The sequence below is a fragment of the Cheilinus undulatus genome, linkage group 15 (assembly GCF_018320785.1).
Source record: "Cheilinus undulatus linkage group 15, ASM1832078v1, whole genome shotgun sequence".
Taxonomy (NCBI): domain Eukaryota; kingdom Metazoa; phylum Chordata; class Actinopteri; order Labriformes; family Labridae; genus Cheilinus; species Cheilinus undulatus.
In genome coordinates, this window is record NC_054879.1 from 43,062,582 (window position 1) to 43,078,436 (window position 15,855).

Here is a 15,855-nt window from a genome sequence, read left to right on the forward strand (position 1 = left end):
TCGTTTTTTTCTTCACAACCTCTCTAATGGAAACAAAGGGGCTGGAATGATGAAACAGGCTGCACTGTCATTATATGGACTGGACTGTACAGTAATGTACTGCATGTACAGAGAATATCCTCGGTGTAAGATCCCAAAACATGTGCCTTGTTCAGAGTTGGACACATCACAGCCTCTCCTGTTTATCTTATTCTAGACATGACAGTTAAAAGTTAAAGCTCAGGATACTAAAAGCCTGCTATACTTAGAATAAGGAATGGTCAGCTTTCAATAATGTATAGGAGCTTTTGCATTTAATATCAAAGTAAATCCGTGATTTCTGACTAATAAAAACACTGTGTTTTATTATTTTACAGGGTAGTGTTTTGTTATATACTAGAAAACTATATAAAACATTGCCTGAACAAAAAAAGATGCGAAAACATACAAAAAATGTTCTTCTGTGTTGAAAGCCAAGTTGGGCGGGGGCTGTGCTCAATTTAAAATCTATGATAAAAGCTGTAACCATCTGTGATGTCATTAATGATCATTTCTGGGTCATTGAACACCCCGTGGATCCCCTTTACCAGCTGCTCAGCTACAGTGGAGAAAATATCGGCATTAAAAACAGCTATTTGGGTATGATCATCAAGCTGGTGAGTAGAAATAACTGTTTTTCAACTATTTAATTGGGCGCTGAATGAAAATATAACAGCTGTGTTGTCATGTATCTAAAACACTGAGTCTGTGCTGTTGGCTGAAGGGATGTTTATCTTTTTAGTCAATTTTGAACAGGCTCAAAGTGAAGTTAAAAGTCATAAGACAATACTCACTGGTCACTTTATTAGGTACAACTTGCTAGCACTGGGTTGGACCCTTTTTTGCCTTCAGAACGTGGTCAAGACGACTTCAGCAAGTCGTCTTGACCACGTAATCATGCCTAAATGCATTGAGTTGCTGCCATGTGATTGGCTGATTAGCTATTTGTGTTAAGCAATTGCACAGGTGTACCTAATAAAAAGGCCAGTAAGTGTATATTGATTTATTTTATTAAAATCATGGCGTATATTATTTTTTTATCCAAAAAAAAAAAAAAAAAAAACACACAAGTGCATATTCCTTGTCTACTAGTGTTGCTGCATAACTGACCTGCCTCTGGCAATATGGCAGCCACGTCACCATACGGCCAGCCAGTCAATCTGGCATTGCATATTAGTCCATGCTAAGTGTATAAATCAACCCATTAGAATAATTTAATGTGATTGTTTTGCTTTTTATTTCATAAACTCAAATATTCTCAAATACTCCAAGTATTTTCAAACCGGAAGTATGATAATGAAATTGGATTATTTATTACAGGATTACCAATTTTATTTTTAATTTGTATTTTTTACATTTATTTTTGCTCTATTTCTACATTTTTATTGTAACATGTTTTAATTATCCAGCATTTTCTATGCTTAATAAGTCAAATCACATTCATTTTCATTACCCTAATTTTTACCAGTAACTTTTTGTTACTTTCACCCGTGACGCCTCTTTCCTTAAATGATTTGTGAAAATGTTTGTGCTGTTAATTATGAATGAAAAACAATAAAAATGATCAAATTTGCCTCTATTTTTATCAAATTGCATCAATTTCATCAAATCAACCTCAAATCCATCAAATCAATTCATAATTTATCGCTTCAATTTTAATTCACATGGGTTTTTATCACCTCCACTTTTTTCCATTTAATTTGTACTAACTTTAACCCTTTATAGTCTTGGACTAGGATATAAAAAGGCCATTATTAATAATGTGACTGCAATAAGAGTTTTCTTAGATATAGAAGAAGCATAGACTCCATGTGGAGGAAGGGTATGTTACTTAAGCGCAGTAATGCTGTCTGACAGAATGTTTATTGGATTAAGTATTTCCTGAATCATTGATCTCTTCAGGTGAAACAGGGGGAACTGACTCTGAAGTTACACTGACAATGTTACACCACAAGGTTCAGCCATCAGCCTGGTCTTTTTAATGTTATGATTAATGACACCTTTCAAAATGTTCAACAAAGAGTTGGGAAATCCCTATTTGTGGATGATGGCGCCCTCTGCAGGAGAGGGAAAAAACATGCATCTCATACTCAACAGGCCTTAGATCAGGCTGTGAAGAGGGCAGACAAGTGGGGATTTTAAAATCTCCTCATCTAAAGGTAAATATGTGATATCTGGTTTAACAAAGAAGGAACCTTACTAAAATTAAAAACAATGTTAATGATTTATCCAACATTAAAAAAATCTCAAATAAAAGATACAGTTGACCTGAGAGTGTTTTTAGGGGAACCTGAATGCTTTTGCATTTGTAAAGAAAAAAGAGAGGAGCTAAAAAAGTGGACAGAGGAACAGTGTGGAAGGCATTAGTTCTCTATGCAGCCTTCTGTCAAAGGAAGGAGGCTGAAGTTAAAGTCTGGTTGGAAGGATGATGCTGTTCTGCTGTTGAACTCAGATTGTGAAATCCTCCCTAAAATATCTGACAACTTGTGCGTTTTTCAGAGGATGCTCCTTGTTTTTTAGCCATGGAAGCTTTTTAAATTCACCCACTGAAGTATGTGAATATTTTACCCTTGGTTTATCTCCGTTAAGTCTTCAGAAACATGAAAGGCTATGATTACTGTAATTGGTGTGACTTACTCATGTTTACAGTTAAGAAAAAGGACTCCTTCAAGGTGTCACAGAAAAAATCAACAGTGCAAACAATCACATCCCTACTGTACATATTTGTAATGTAATGTGTCTAGCTGTTCATCTGTTCAGCAGGGTTTGGCTGCAGACTGTACATTTCTGACAGTCACTCTCACAGATAGTTCATCTAAGACAGTGTATATCAGAGAGGGAGTGCTGTAATTTGCCGGCGCAACATATTTCAAATTTAAAAAAAAAAAAAAAAAGCAACTTTAGTCATAAACAACCTCTCACAATTACATTCATTAAAAAAAACACTTTGCAAACATTGCAGCCTAAGAAACATTTTATAAACAGAAGATCAGGGGTTGAATCCAGTTACACGAACAGTGGCTCGCTTTAGCTTTTCTAGCTTTAACTAAAGTTAACATAGCGACATTAGCTATGTTATTAAAGTTACTACATAAACCTGTGTAGGTAGCTACATTTGCTAAAGCTCACCTTGCTACAGCTAATGTAGCTACATAAATAGCCTACATGGCCTACATAACTGCTTTGTGAGCTCAGCTAGCAACGACAGCCTGAGCAAATGTAGCTAAAAGTTAATTTAACTATGCAAATAATGTAGATATGTAGCTTACCTAGCTGCATTTTGAGTTTAGCTTGAGCTATGTTCGCTTCTTAGTTCCATTATCTACATAGCTTACGCAGCTAATGGAGCTACATAAGCTACACTGGTCCTGTTAGAATGTTTTCACATAGGACAAGATTTTTCCTTTGAGCAGACTGTTTACTCTGCTTTATTAGAGAACAGAAATCTCCAGCAACATTTGTAGTTTAGAGAACAACTTTATTAGCCGACGTGTTTCAGAACGTGGCCTTCATCAGGGTCATCCATCCTCTGCTTTATTAGGCATTTGGAATGAGGTTTTGTAATCAGGTTTTTGGCGTTTAACTTCTGGTATGCTGACCCTGACCTTGAAGCTATATGTAAGGTTGATCAGATTTCATTTTGAAAGTTTTGGCGTGCATTTCCATTCTGAAAGTGATGGTGTCTCAGATGAACTGTCAGTGAGATTGGCGGTCGGAGCTGAACAGTATGCAGCTAGACTGTTTGGCATTTGTTGGCTTCAAATGACTGTTAATCAAAATTTAGTTCCACTGGATTGAAAGTTTGAGATTTGCCTTGAATAGATGATCATCAGCTTTCCATCCAAAAGACTGGTAATTATTAAACACACAAATAAAAATATGGAATGTGTGTTATACAGCCATGCACCAAAGGGCTTTTTGAAATACTATTGTTTTTGGGCACTGTCTTTGTGGCCTTAGTTGCCATTTACATTAGATGTTATTTAAAATATTAAGAACATTTTAACAAAGATCAACCTTTTTGTCACCAAAGCCCTTCATGTGGTTGATAGGTTTGATTTTAAAAAGTATTTGCTTCATACAGTGGCTCATGTTTTATTGTAGGGCAGTGTAACTCAACCCTGCTCAACTGAAGAGCCAAATTGTTTTAAAAATGCCTTTGCAAGCCACAATCTAAGTGGCGAAAAGTGGCAAAAACGGGTTAAAGTGGTGGTAAAATAGTTAAAGTGCTGAAATGGTCAAAATACAATAAAGAAGTGGCAAAAAATGTGTGAAAGTTGGTAAAAATGGGGAGAAAAATTTGCAAAAATTGGTTAAAAAAAAGTTACAGGTGGCAAAAATGGTTAAAAAAATAAATAAATAAAAGAACAGTAAAATGTGGTCAAAATGAATAACTAAAATGGGCAAAAGTGGCATTCAATGGCAAAAGGCAGCTTAAATGTGCAAGAAGAGGCAAAAAAATGGCAAAAAGGGGGGTAATTTTGAAAATAACAAAATGCTAGCTAAGGGAAGCAGAAACTGGTGAAAAATGGCAACAAAATGATAACAAAAAAAAACAAGTTACAGGTGGCAAAATTGGTCAAAATGGTAAAAACTTCGCAAACATGAGTTAAAAATGAATGAAAATGGTCAAAAACTGCCAAAGAAGTTGCAAAAAATAGGTGAAAATTGGCAAAAAAAAAATTGGGAGAAAGAGTGGCAAAATTGTTTAAAAAATGAGTTACAGGTGGCAAACATGGTCAAAAAACTGTAAACATATGACAAAAAATGACAAAAAACGGGAAAGAAAAAGTGGCATTCAATGGAAAAAAAATTGCAAATAGCAAAAAGCAGGACCAAAAAGGAAAAAAAAACCTGGTGAAAATGGGCAAAAGAAGTGGCAAACTTAGGCTTGGGGGGGGGGGGGGGGGTGCAAATAGTTGACATTTTAAATCAACTGTACAAGACTGGGAAACAAACAGATTAATGCTACTTTCATTGTATAATTTCCGAGGTTAAAGTTGACCTCTTATAAGGTTTTCTGGGGGGAAATTATTTCAAATAAAGACATAAAAGAGCCACAGATTAGTACAAAAGAGCCACGTGTGGCTCAAGGGCCACACGCTGAGTGTCACTGTTGTAGGGGTTTTCCTTATCAAGCTGTACCCATGACATTATGTGAGGCACTTTCCTGGTCAGATCAGTGCAGTGGTGCTACAAGTTGTGTTAATAAAAGGAGCTCTGCTGCCACCTTGTGGTGATTAAAAGAACATGTGGAAATCCCTCACAAACACATGAACTTCATTAGCTTTTGAGAACTTAAAGTAGGGGGAAATAACGGCTTGGACTCCTTGTGAAGCTTAGTTTATAAACAACAGCCCAGTGAGCTTATTGGCATAGTTTTGAGTTAATGATTTTGTTACCCTGAAGTTGCTCACCAAAAGCAGACAAAGAGGTATTCAAAGGCAAAAATAGTGTGTTTGAGCTCCACCCCCTGGGGGCGCTGTAGCTATTCCCTTTTGTTACCCAAGAGTAAATTCAGCATGAGCATGACCCACAGGCTTTTATTTTGTACAAGCATCCAGAATAACCCCCATGATGGTGTATCCTTGTTTTTCCTTTAAGGCTCGGCCTTATTTTTGTATGAGCTGCAAATATTTTAAGACTTAAACTGTGATCATTAAAACGCCTGAGGTGCCTCTGAACATATAATTGTGCTGATATAAATCTGCTTATGACAAGCGTGAAATCCAATAAAGGGGAAACCACAGAGCTACTAAAAGACCAATTTGTTGCTGATTTTATAGCGTCTTTGTTCTGGTCTGTAGCGCATGCTGTCCATGAGTTGCAGTCACATTTTAAGTTCCATACATGGGGCCTATTGCACATTTAGAGATTCGTCAATCTGTGTTTAAGTTAACAGTGCAGACTGATGGGCCTGCAGGTTTGGCCACTGTAGCTTTCTCTGGTCCTTTTTAGATGCACTGATGAAAAACTCAGTGCAACCGAGGCAGACAGACCTGAACAAATAATGGAGGGTGGACGCGGTGGGGAGTAGTCAGTCGTGCAGCCCTTACTCATTGGTCGCCTCAGACACAGTAGCGCTCCCTCTCACCCTCTCTCATAAATGCGCGCCCACCACCGAGCGTGGCAGATAATCACAGGCCACTGTGAGGGGGACACACCTTCAACGGCTCATTTTTGCCTCACTTGACACGGGGGATGCGTTTCGATTCACGAAAAGGTGTCATCAGCCCAAGATTTCAGTCGTTTTTTGCAGCTTGCAGTTCCGCAATTTCGCCGTTTTCGCGCATAGGTTTCGAGGCTCCTCCGCTCCAACTCGAAGATGACTGGGGTTTTTGAGAACTTAAATACTGATATGCATTCCAACCAGATTACCTCAAGCAGTTACCACAGCTTGCACAAGTCGCAGGAGTCCCCAACTCTGCCTGTGTCCACGGCGACGGACAGCAGCTACTACAACAGCCAACAGCCGGGCCATTGCGCTGGCTCTCCTTTCAGCCAGCTCGGTTCTTACCAGTACCACGGCAGCGCCACGAGCACTCTGCCATATAACGCAAAGGCTTATGACCTCGGGTTTAACTCATCTTACAGTGCATACAGCTCCTATGGCTCCAACCCCTCTCCTACTCCTGCAGAAACAGGTAAGAGAACGATCGTTTAAGAAATACTTGGGTTCTTTTGTTTATGTTTATGTTAACTAAACTAGATAAATCTGAGGCCAGAAAATACAGGAACTCATTGTCTCGCAAATAGAAAGTGGGCATTGAAAATAAACGCTGAATCCACATTATTTTTATATTAAAAAAATAAAAGATGCATGTAACCTCTAAAAATATTATTCCGAGTATAACCATCGTAAAATTTATGATGCATTATAAGAAGAATGGATGATACTGAATGCGTAATATAAAAATAAAATATCCTACATGTGTAACATGGATTGTATTTGAATGTTCCTGCAGAAAAAGAGGAGAGCGAGCCAGAAATCCGGATGGTTAATGGAAAACCAAAGAAGGTCAGGAAACCTCGAACCATTTATTCCAGCTTTCAACTGGCAGCACTTCAACGGAGGTTTCAAAAGACGCAGTATTTGGCTCTACCAGAACGGGCCGAGCTGGCAGCCTCACTGGGCCTTACTCAAACACAGGTGCGTACATCTAACACGTCTGTCATATGTCTGCTTCATTTCTCTGATGTGCAGAACATCAAAACTGACGTAGATGGATTTGACACGTAGAATATTGGACCATCAATTTTATGCTTGCATCCGTTTCTTCGTCAGGTTAAAATCTGGTTCCAAAACCGCCGCTCCAAGTTCAAGAAGTTGTGGAAAAGTGGAGAAATCCCCCCAGAGCAACATGTTGCTTCCAGTGAATCTCCCCCCTGCACTTCTCCGCCAACTACTGCCTGGGACTTTCCACAGACTCAAAGAATGAACAGTGTCAACTCCAGTTTACCTCAGAGCAGCAGCCCTCCCAACACGACTGCGCCTTCATCGTTTTTGGCAAACTATTCCTGGTACTCAGCCACGAACTCTACTACGCATCTGCAGCCTCCTCTGGTCCAGCACCACCACAACTCCGCCATAAGCGCTGGGACGATATTCTGAAACAAAAACAACATCGGGTTTAAATCGGACAATACTGGTGAAAAATGAAAAATGCCAATACCTTTATTTAGCAGACCTCGTTTGTGCGCAATGCGAACTTTACGCGCAAAAAATATAGCCTAGAAGTTAATGGAACCAGACAGGTTCATGGACCTTGCCAGTTTTCGCAAATGGTAGACACAGATTTCTACAGTTATTTTTGTATTTATTTATTTTGTTTATGTCGAGGAGTGAATGAACCACTATTACCCAAAGCAATCACAGCCTGGGCGCAAGCCTACTTTTACGCGGATGTCACTTTTTTGCCATTTTCAGAGAATCAAACACATTCATCACGGGACAACCTGTCACTAATGTAGCACAAGTTAACTGTATCGTGCCTTTTTCAATATGACCTCATTTTGTTGTACGGAAAATAGCTTATTTTTATCCATTCCATTCCATGTCATTAGCTGAGTTGAATAAAGTGGGGGACGTGTGTCTGACTCAATCCACGTTTGTAAATATTTTATCACAGCTTTTGTTTGATAGCCCATGTTGCTTTGGCTTATTTTTAGGCTATTGGTGCAAATTCATAATTATCCACCATGAGCTACTGATTGTCACACCCTCTGATTTTCTTGTATCACATTTAATTTGTAATTTTGTCTTATTTATTTTAGCAGTGTTCTATATATGGCCAGACGTTATTTAAATAAAAAATGTTTCTGTGCAAATGTATTCCTGCTTTCCTTTGCTAAACCATCACTGTATCAATGAAGGACACGGAGGAAGGTGTCCTATCTCACTTGCTTTAAAATAATTTAAATGTCTGTTTTGGTATTCTTTAATTATACAACCTCTTAGTGTGCATGTAAATTCAGCACAATTCTTATCGCTTATTTTAAAAATACAGGACGTCAAGCTAGCTTAGCAGCTTTCTACTACGGTATCTCTTAAGGAAAATCTTCATTTTAACCCGTAACTGAACCGTTGTAATAATTATGTCACAATTGTTTAAAAAAAAAACGTTATTGTAAATATTATAAGCATTCGTTTTATTTTTAATGGCTTAAAACAGTTTAATAATTACAACGCAAAAAGGTGCAGTTTACACAGTTATAGCCTAGCTTATGCTAACCTTATTTGGCAACCGTTGATTAGCTGTTAACAAGAACTAACGGTTGAACTTTAAGCTAGTTGGACGTTCACTTTTCAGACACGTTACAACAATTAAAAACGTTATATTAGACGATGAAAAAAATGTAATTTGTAATTGATAGCATTCATCTGCTTTCATAAAGATGTGCAGGTGTGAGATAACGCAGAAGCTCTCCCTGCTTTAATATATTTTATCAGCTTCGTCAAGAGATGATCAGAAGCTTGTTCAGAGGCTTAAACCCGGGGCGCAGACTGGCAGGCTCAGCGGAGGCTGAGGCCACACAACACAAAAACACGCCTTGGCATGAGAAAGGGAAAGACGAGGGTGGCAGTGAGTTTTCACAAGCTCCTCAGACTCTGTGGAGTCAGAAAGCCGCTTTCCAGACGTTTTATGAACTCTGTCTAACAAGAGAAAAAGAGTGTTACAGGGTCCAAGATAGCCTGAAGCTACAACATCATGGAAACATTTCTCACGTCTCAGAAAGAGAGTCTCTGATCTCTGAAGACGAGCACACTGACCTACATTATTTATGTGGCTCGTGTGGGGGCCTGTAAGCTACATGGAAAACATGCACTCGACTAAAATAAATCCCTATTATAATATCAGTTATTTATTGCAAACAATATATTATAAAGTCGTTCAGTGTTGTTATTTTTGGGTATATTTTGGCTCACAGGGATGAATAGACAGATAGAGTGGGGGGATTATTATTAGTACAAAGTCATGATTATCACTGTCTGTCCCACACGCTTCCCTTCAAACGACCACGAGCCATAAAGTGGGATCGTTTCCTTGTACATAATTAGGACTGGAGCTTGTCAGCGGTTGCCATATCTCCATGATGGAGCCTCCTCCCTGGAGCTGACAAGATAAGATCCTGGACATGCTGCAGAATTACATCTATGTAAGCTATACAGGCCCATTTATGTGGACGTTGTTAGATTAAATACTACACAGTATGTAAGAGAATTCATTATTGCAAGCATGCACATTATAGGCAAAATAACAGTTTTATTTAAGCTTGTTTTTTCCCCTTAAAAAATTCAAACCTGTCTGCCTTCTCTCTCCATGTGACTGCCTCCACAGATTAGTGCTGCTGTTATTTATTTTAGACTTTAGCATTTTTCTAGGCAACTTGTAAATGCCATACCCCCTATCCTAATTTATACCCTGATCTGTAATTTCATCCACATTTGCTTCGGTTTGAGCATTCCGGCTTTCAAATCTGAAAGCCTGCAATTACTATATAATTCTTCGCAATTTTAGATGTCCTAATATGGGGTGTTATTTTTTTACACAAGACAATTTCCCGCTATTTCAAGCACCAACATTGTCAAAGTCGCATGTACATAATAAATGGGAATATCAATGCATAGTTTTTAGCCTAACATCTTGACTCAACGATAATTATATCCGTGTGGAGCCTACGCAGAATTAGCCTGAATTGCATGGTAACTGCTGCTTTAAATTTTAAAAAATTACTCATAATTTCCCCCCAAAGATTACCAAGATCTCGAGTGCACAATGTCATCAGCGTAATGAGGAGTAAACATTTATGCTAATAATCTACATTTTTTCTCCCCTATCAGCTATAAAGAGGGGAAATAAAGCAGACATTTTCAGTCATATTCTGAACTCTGCTGCTGGTGAAGCTTGCACCGACACATGGGACATGTTTTGTGGGATTTAAGCGCTCGGTTTGGTGTTTGCTGCAGGATGCTGCTGCTCAGACAGAATGCTGCATGCTTTCTGACCATCTGAGGGAGCTTTGTCTCTTCAATTTCAAGCCTTAAAGGTGGGTATTGTTGATTTTTATTTCTTGAATATCAACTGAAAGGACCAGGACGTCTGAATGCATTTAGATAGATGCAATTTTTATCATGTTTACACGCTCTGTTCTCAGCCAGATCATTGAATGTTGGGTAAAACGTAAAGCATTAGCTATTTTACCTTACATCTTCAGTTTAAGGTACATTTTTGATGTGCAGCCTATTTCTTTAATGTGCAAAATGTCTGATAGCTAAGAAAGGTGCACAGCAGAAGGAAATGTAAGGAAAAGCAAGCACACAAATGTGCTTTAATCCAGCCTCTGCTCTCATTACTCTTATTGTGCTCTGCTAATTTTGAAGCCTCCTCTCCGCATTGACAGAAAACTCCGTGATGTTGTGTACACCTGCAAGCAATTTGCCAGCCTTAGACATAAGTCTAAGTCTAAGAGGAACGGTGACGAAATGACAGCTCACCTATTTCGCTTATTTTTTTTCGCTTCTTTTGCTGCTGCAAATTTTCTTTCAGAGCACTATCTCCTTTGTGAACGCAGAAAGATCCTCCGTGCGAAAAAAGGGCTCATAATTACCTCAGAGATAGGAAACTGCATTAGAATAAATAAGGGCGAAATTACTGTAATTATGCTGGGTTTGATGGGCTCAGCTCGTATAATCAAGGGGAGAATACAGCGAAATAACACTGACCCTCTTGGATGTGCAGCTGCGCCTTTTCTAAGGCTTAGGTAGGCACATTTATGTGTGCTAGAGCTGCAGCACCATTCATATTACATCTTAATGCTATCGAAATATACATACAGGCTGCCTGCCTGCGTAGGCTTGCTCACAAAGGGCTGCATATGTTGGGAGTTTGAATTTAAACAACAATGGGGGCTGAATGGTGTTCTACAAGGGTAACACAATGTAAACAAACTAGGGCAGATTATTTCTTTATGAAGCTGCTGTGCAGGTTTTTAAAAATAAAATACAGAAGAATACATCAGATGTAATATAATGGTTTCATTGGGATAAGCAGGGAACGAATGAATGTGCTTTTTTTTTAGTTTATGTACTTCTTTGGAATAATACGGGGGTGATAAATTGATGCTGTGCATGCCGCGTAAATTGAGCTTTATTTTATTATCACTGCAAAAAAATAAATAATTTAAAAAATAAATAAAAATTCGTGTTTGGAGTTGCGGTTGCAGGGGAGCGAGTTGACGCATCTTTTTTTTTTTTTTTCCTATTAGACCATTTTTGGTTTCTCAATGACAGTCAGGGATGTAAAAAACCAACAAAAGTATTATTTTATATATTTTCATATTTTCTATAATGTTATGTTTTTTTGAATTCCATTTTCTGTGTATTTTTCCATTTATATATATTTTTTTTCTGTCGTGGTATATTTTTCTCTAATATTTCAAATATATATTATATAATAACATAAATACATCTTCTCTACTTTTTAAAAAATGTATCTATTTTTTGTTGTTTTTCATTCGTCAATTTTAAAACTCTCTGAAGGACAGGTTTTCGCATTTTCACCCTCGTAATGATGAATTTCTTGGCTGTGTAGTTACATTTCCAGCATAGTCACAAAACGCCGTCTTAAAATGTTTATCCTCATTTAATCAAAAGCCAACAGGCCTTCATATAGGCCGCGTGTTAAAAACAAAATGAAAGGCTCGCGGCCGTATTGCGTAACTTTTGTCGTAAATGAATAAAGTGTGAAGCCTAAACAACAAAGCCTTTGAACTTTCCGCCCTCTGATCTCCTGTGATCCGCGCGCCTCAAGTGCTCATCCAGACTTTTCTTCAGCACCTGCCTCGTGCGCAATTATTCACTTAACACACACACAGTTGATCTCTCCCATTCACGGCAGGAAAAATGGGGGATTGTGGGAAGACAAGTAGAAATAAGGTTATCTTCCATAAAGGCTTACAAGAACGAAGCGATGTTGCTGAAAGGTCTCCCGCATTGCTTTGTTACATAACGTTGATTATTCGTTCTTAAAGCGTTTAAATGAAAGTATATCCGCGCGCAGAGGGATTGCTTGTCATGTTTTAGGGGAATTTTTTTAGACGCGACGTCAGATTTCTGATTCACGAGGTCACTCCAGAGGTTTGACAACATCTGCAACCACAAACCCACGTTAGGCTGAACGCTAAACTCCACCACGATTCTAAACGACGAGCCTTTTTGCAGCTCACCCTCACATGGTGTCTGCTACAATAACCGACATGATACTGCTTTGTGTCAGCTCCCATTAAAGCTGCACCACGCTGAAGCCTTTTCTTTTCACGCGCGAGGAGGAGGAGGGTGGGAGGGTGGATGTAGGAATAAAGATGGAGAGAGGATGGGTGGTGGATTTCAATCAGACACCTTTCTTGACATAATTTAAATCATTCTTTTACTGCTTTTGAAACTTTGCACATTCTGTACATAGACTTTCAGAAACAGATCAATAAATTAAAATGATCAATACAAAACTAAATATTTTCTATGTGGACTAAACACATCTGGACGAATACAGAAAGCCTAAAACCCTGTTTCACAGCGTACCCAGTACAGCACAAAACAAATCCGGAAATTATGTACAAAATACAGTGACAAATCAGCTGCTCAGCCTCACAATAGTTTTTTCTTTTTCTTAAGCAGCAAAAATTGTCAGGCCGTTTACATTTTTTCACATAACAAGGGGGCAGAGACGGCATAGAAAAGCTTTGCTTGCGTTAGTGCAGCAGGAACAACACAGTGTTGTTGTTTTTGAAACACGCGCACAGAATGAACACAGGCAGACCTCAACATGTCCGAATAATTTAAATTAAATAACAAACACATAGAAACAACATTTGAGGCTCTGCACAGTCTGCTGTGGTTGAATGTGCTGTAAGCGTTAAATGGCCTGATGGTGCTCATTTATTCTTCATCATTATTTGGTCAAAGAAACGCCTCTCTGGTCTGATCCACCTTTAACTGGTTTTTGATCATCACCGTGGGCCTGGTGTAAACAAACACGTGTTTCTTACAAACAGAACGAATCACACAAATATGTTTTTTTAAAAAAGAAGTGGACACAACAGTGGTAAACAGCAGCCAAAAGGGATCCATCCGTTGAAGTTTCCGCTCGCTGTCAGGGAATTGTCGCCCTTGGGCTCATTGCGCGCCTTTTCAGTCTTTCGATCCTTTCTTCGCTCTTTCCGGGCGTGAGGAGACCACTGTGTCAGCTGGCTGCACGCGGCAGCAGACTCCGGGATTCTTGTTGTTGTTCTTGTGTAGTATCAAAGCCGAGCCGCGCGTTTACGGCTGCAGGCCCCCCCTTTTCAACATCCGGATCCAGGAGCCATGCGGGGCGGAGAGGAGGGCTTTGAGGTGTGTGTTCACATGAGCTGTGACTGTTGCATAGACTCTTGGTGTGTGGTGGGGTACCACGAGGTGTAGCTGGGAATGTAAGATCCGGTTGATCCCACTGAAGTCTTCACGGTGGTCGGTGAGCTCCAGACAGGTGCCACCGAGGGAGAGCCGCTCGACAGTCCGCGGCCGGTGGCCAAAGCGTTTGTGTCAATTGTGCCACCGCCTTGCTTCATTAGCTTCTTAAATTTAGAGCGTTTATTCTGGAACCAGATCTTCACCTGGAGAGACAAAGAAAGTCACCTGGGTCAGACAATGAAAAAGGCTGTGCAACTATAGATATAGAGATAGCTATAAACAATTGGGCATGTTTTACGCACGCTTTACGCACGAAGCTGGTTCCAAAATACAAGGTCAAAAGCAAAAAAAATCATTTATATTTTTAGAATTACAGCATCTTAACTCTATCAAGACATAATTAGGTTAATATCAATCTGTTAGTGACAGATTGATGATCAGAAAAAATAAAAATAAGCGTAACGTCAGTGGAAAATAGAGCTACTAATCAACTGTAAAATTAAACATGTTTTAATTATGTGCCTAATTGTTTATAAATAATAATAATAGTGTCCAAATGTTGCTGCTACAGTGATGCTATGTGTGACTGAGGATGGACTTGCCTGTGTCTGAGTGAGACCCAGCGATGCTGCCAGCTCGGCTCTCTCTGGTAGCGCCAAATATTGCGTCTGTTGAAATCTCCTGTTCAGAGCTTGTAGCTGTAAACTGGAATAGATAGTCCTTGGTTTCCTAATCTTTTTCCCTTTCCCGTTGAACCGAACCTCTCCACCCTCCACCACTGTGTTTTTCTCTGTTTCTGGCGCTGAGGGGAAGAAAAGAGCAGAGACGAGGTTAAAAACGAGCAGGCAGTTGTAGCCAAGAGTGCTGCGCTGCTATGAATACTCCAGCTCCAAGTTTTACAGGCTGTACTTTAGGTATAATTACCCTTAATTGCATACATTGTTTATAGCGTTACGCAATAAATAATTACCAAGCCTAATTCCAACATCTGGCTCGTCTTTTCTCTGCAGCGAGGACTGTAAACATTAGAAAGCGTTGCCAACACAGAACGTGGATATTTCGGATCCAAAGATGCCGTGGCACACTTACCCGCGTCGTCTAACCGCGTCTGTGAGAGCGCCGAGCTGTTTTGGTAGCTCTGTACTGTGCTCAGATATGGACTGGTGGAATGGCTGCCGACCGAGTTGACGTATGGATAAGCCAAAGATCTGGGGAAGGACGAGGCTGGGCTGTAGCTCTCGTGCTGGGTATGACCTGCAGAATGTAAACAGTGCATGGGATAGTGTCCGTGAGTCATGGAGGAAGGCGACATTTGCTGACTCGGGGGTCCAAACTCCATGAAAACGGTTTTTCCTGAGGCAGGGCTATTAAGACTTTCTGGGATTGTAGTCATTGTCATCTCTTCTCGCGGTCCCCCTTGTCTCGCTTTTGTTGTTTTCCTTCTATGATCTCAGTGAAGGATGGGTCCCAATTTAAGCCGAACTGATTTTTTCTCTTTCCATTCATAAGAAAATGTAGTTTGTGCCTGTGAAAAGTCCCAGGTATGATGCTGTGGACCAAGACAAACTCGCTCAAAGGTTTGAATCTCGGACTCATGAATATTCATCGAAGACGGGCGCTGATTGGTCCACTCGCTCCAAGAGGGAAGCCGATTGGCGACGCTGGGGCTGGGTCCGAAGAAGATGATAAAGTCAAGGAAAACCACAAAACCACAATATTTCCTCCTGATGTGTCGAGATATAATATTTTTATCATTTTAATCGAAATTACAAACACATATTTGGCCACTTAATATTAAAAATAAAGAGTGCTGGCATCTCACCTTCCTCAAGTGATCCACTCCTAATAATAGTAATGGAATAATGACTATTTGTTTAATATTATTAGACTGT

The 15,855-nt window shown here is 39.5% G+C and overlaps 2 protein-coding genes across 2 annotated transcripts; one reads left to right on the plus strand and one right to left on the minus strand.

Annotated features, from left to right (window-relative positions):
- The first annotated feature begins 6,178 nt into the window (after nucleotides 1–6,178).
- On the plus strand, nucleotides 6,179–8,222 carry dlx2a (distal-less homeobox 2a). Its single transcript, XM_041807476.1, has 3 exons — nucleotides 6,179–6,662; nucleotides 6,984–7,168; nucleotides 7,304–8,222. The coding sequence occupies exons 1-3, from the start codon at nucleotides 6,344–6,346 to the stop codon at nucleotides 7,628–7,630; spliced, it is 831 nt and encodes a 276-aa protein (XP_041663410.1). The 5' UTR covers nucleotides 6,179–6,343; the 3' UTR covers nucleotides 7,631–8,222.
- Nucleotides 8,223–13,090: 4,868 nt separating this feature from the next.
- On the minus strand, nucleotides 13,091–15,362 carry dlx1a (distal-less homeobox 1a). Its single transcript, XM_041807519.1, has 3 exons — nucleotides 15,053–15,362; nucleotides 14,566–14,765; nucleotides 13,091–14,166 (listed from the first exon to the last, which is right to left on the minus strand). Exons 1-3 carry the CDS (start codon nucleotides 15,360–15,362, stop codon nucleotides 13,915–13,917), a joined length of 762 nt encoding a protein of 253 aa, XP_041663453.1. The 3' UTR covers nucleotides 13,091–13,914.
- Between the last annotated feature and the right edge of the window lie 493 nt (nucleotides 15,363–15,855).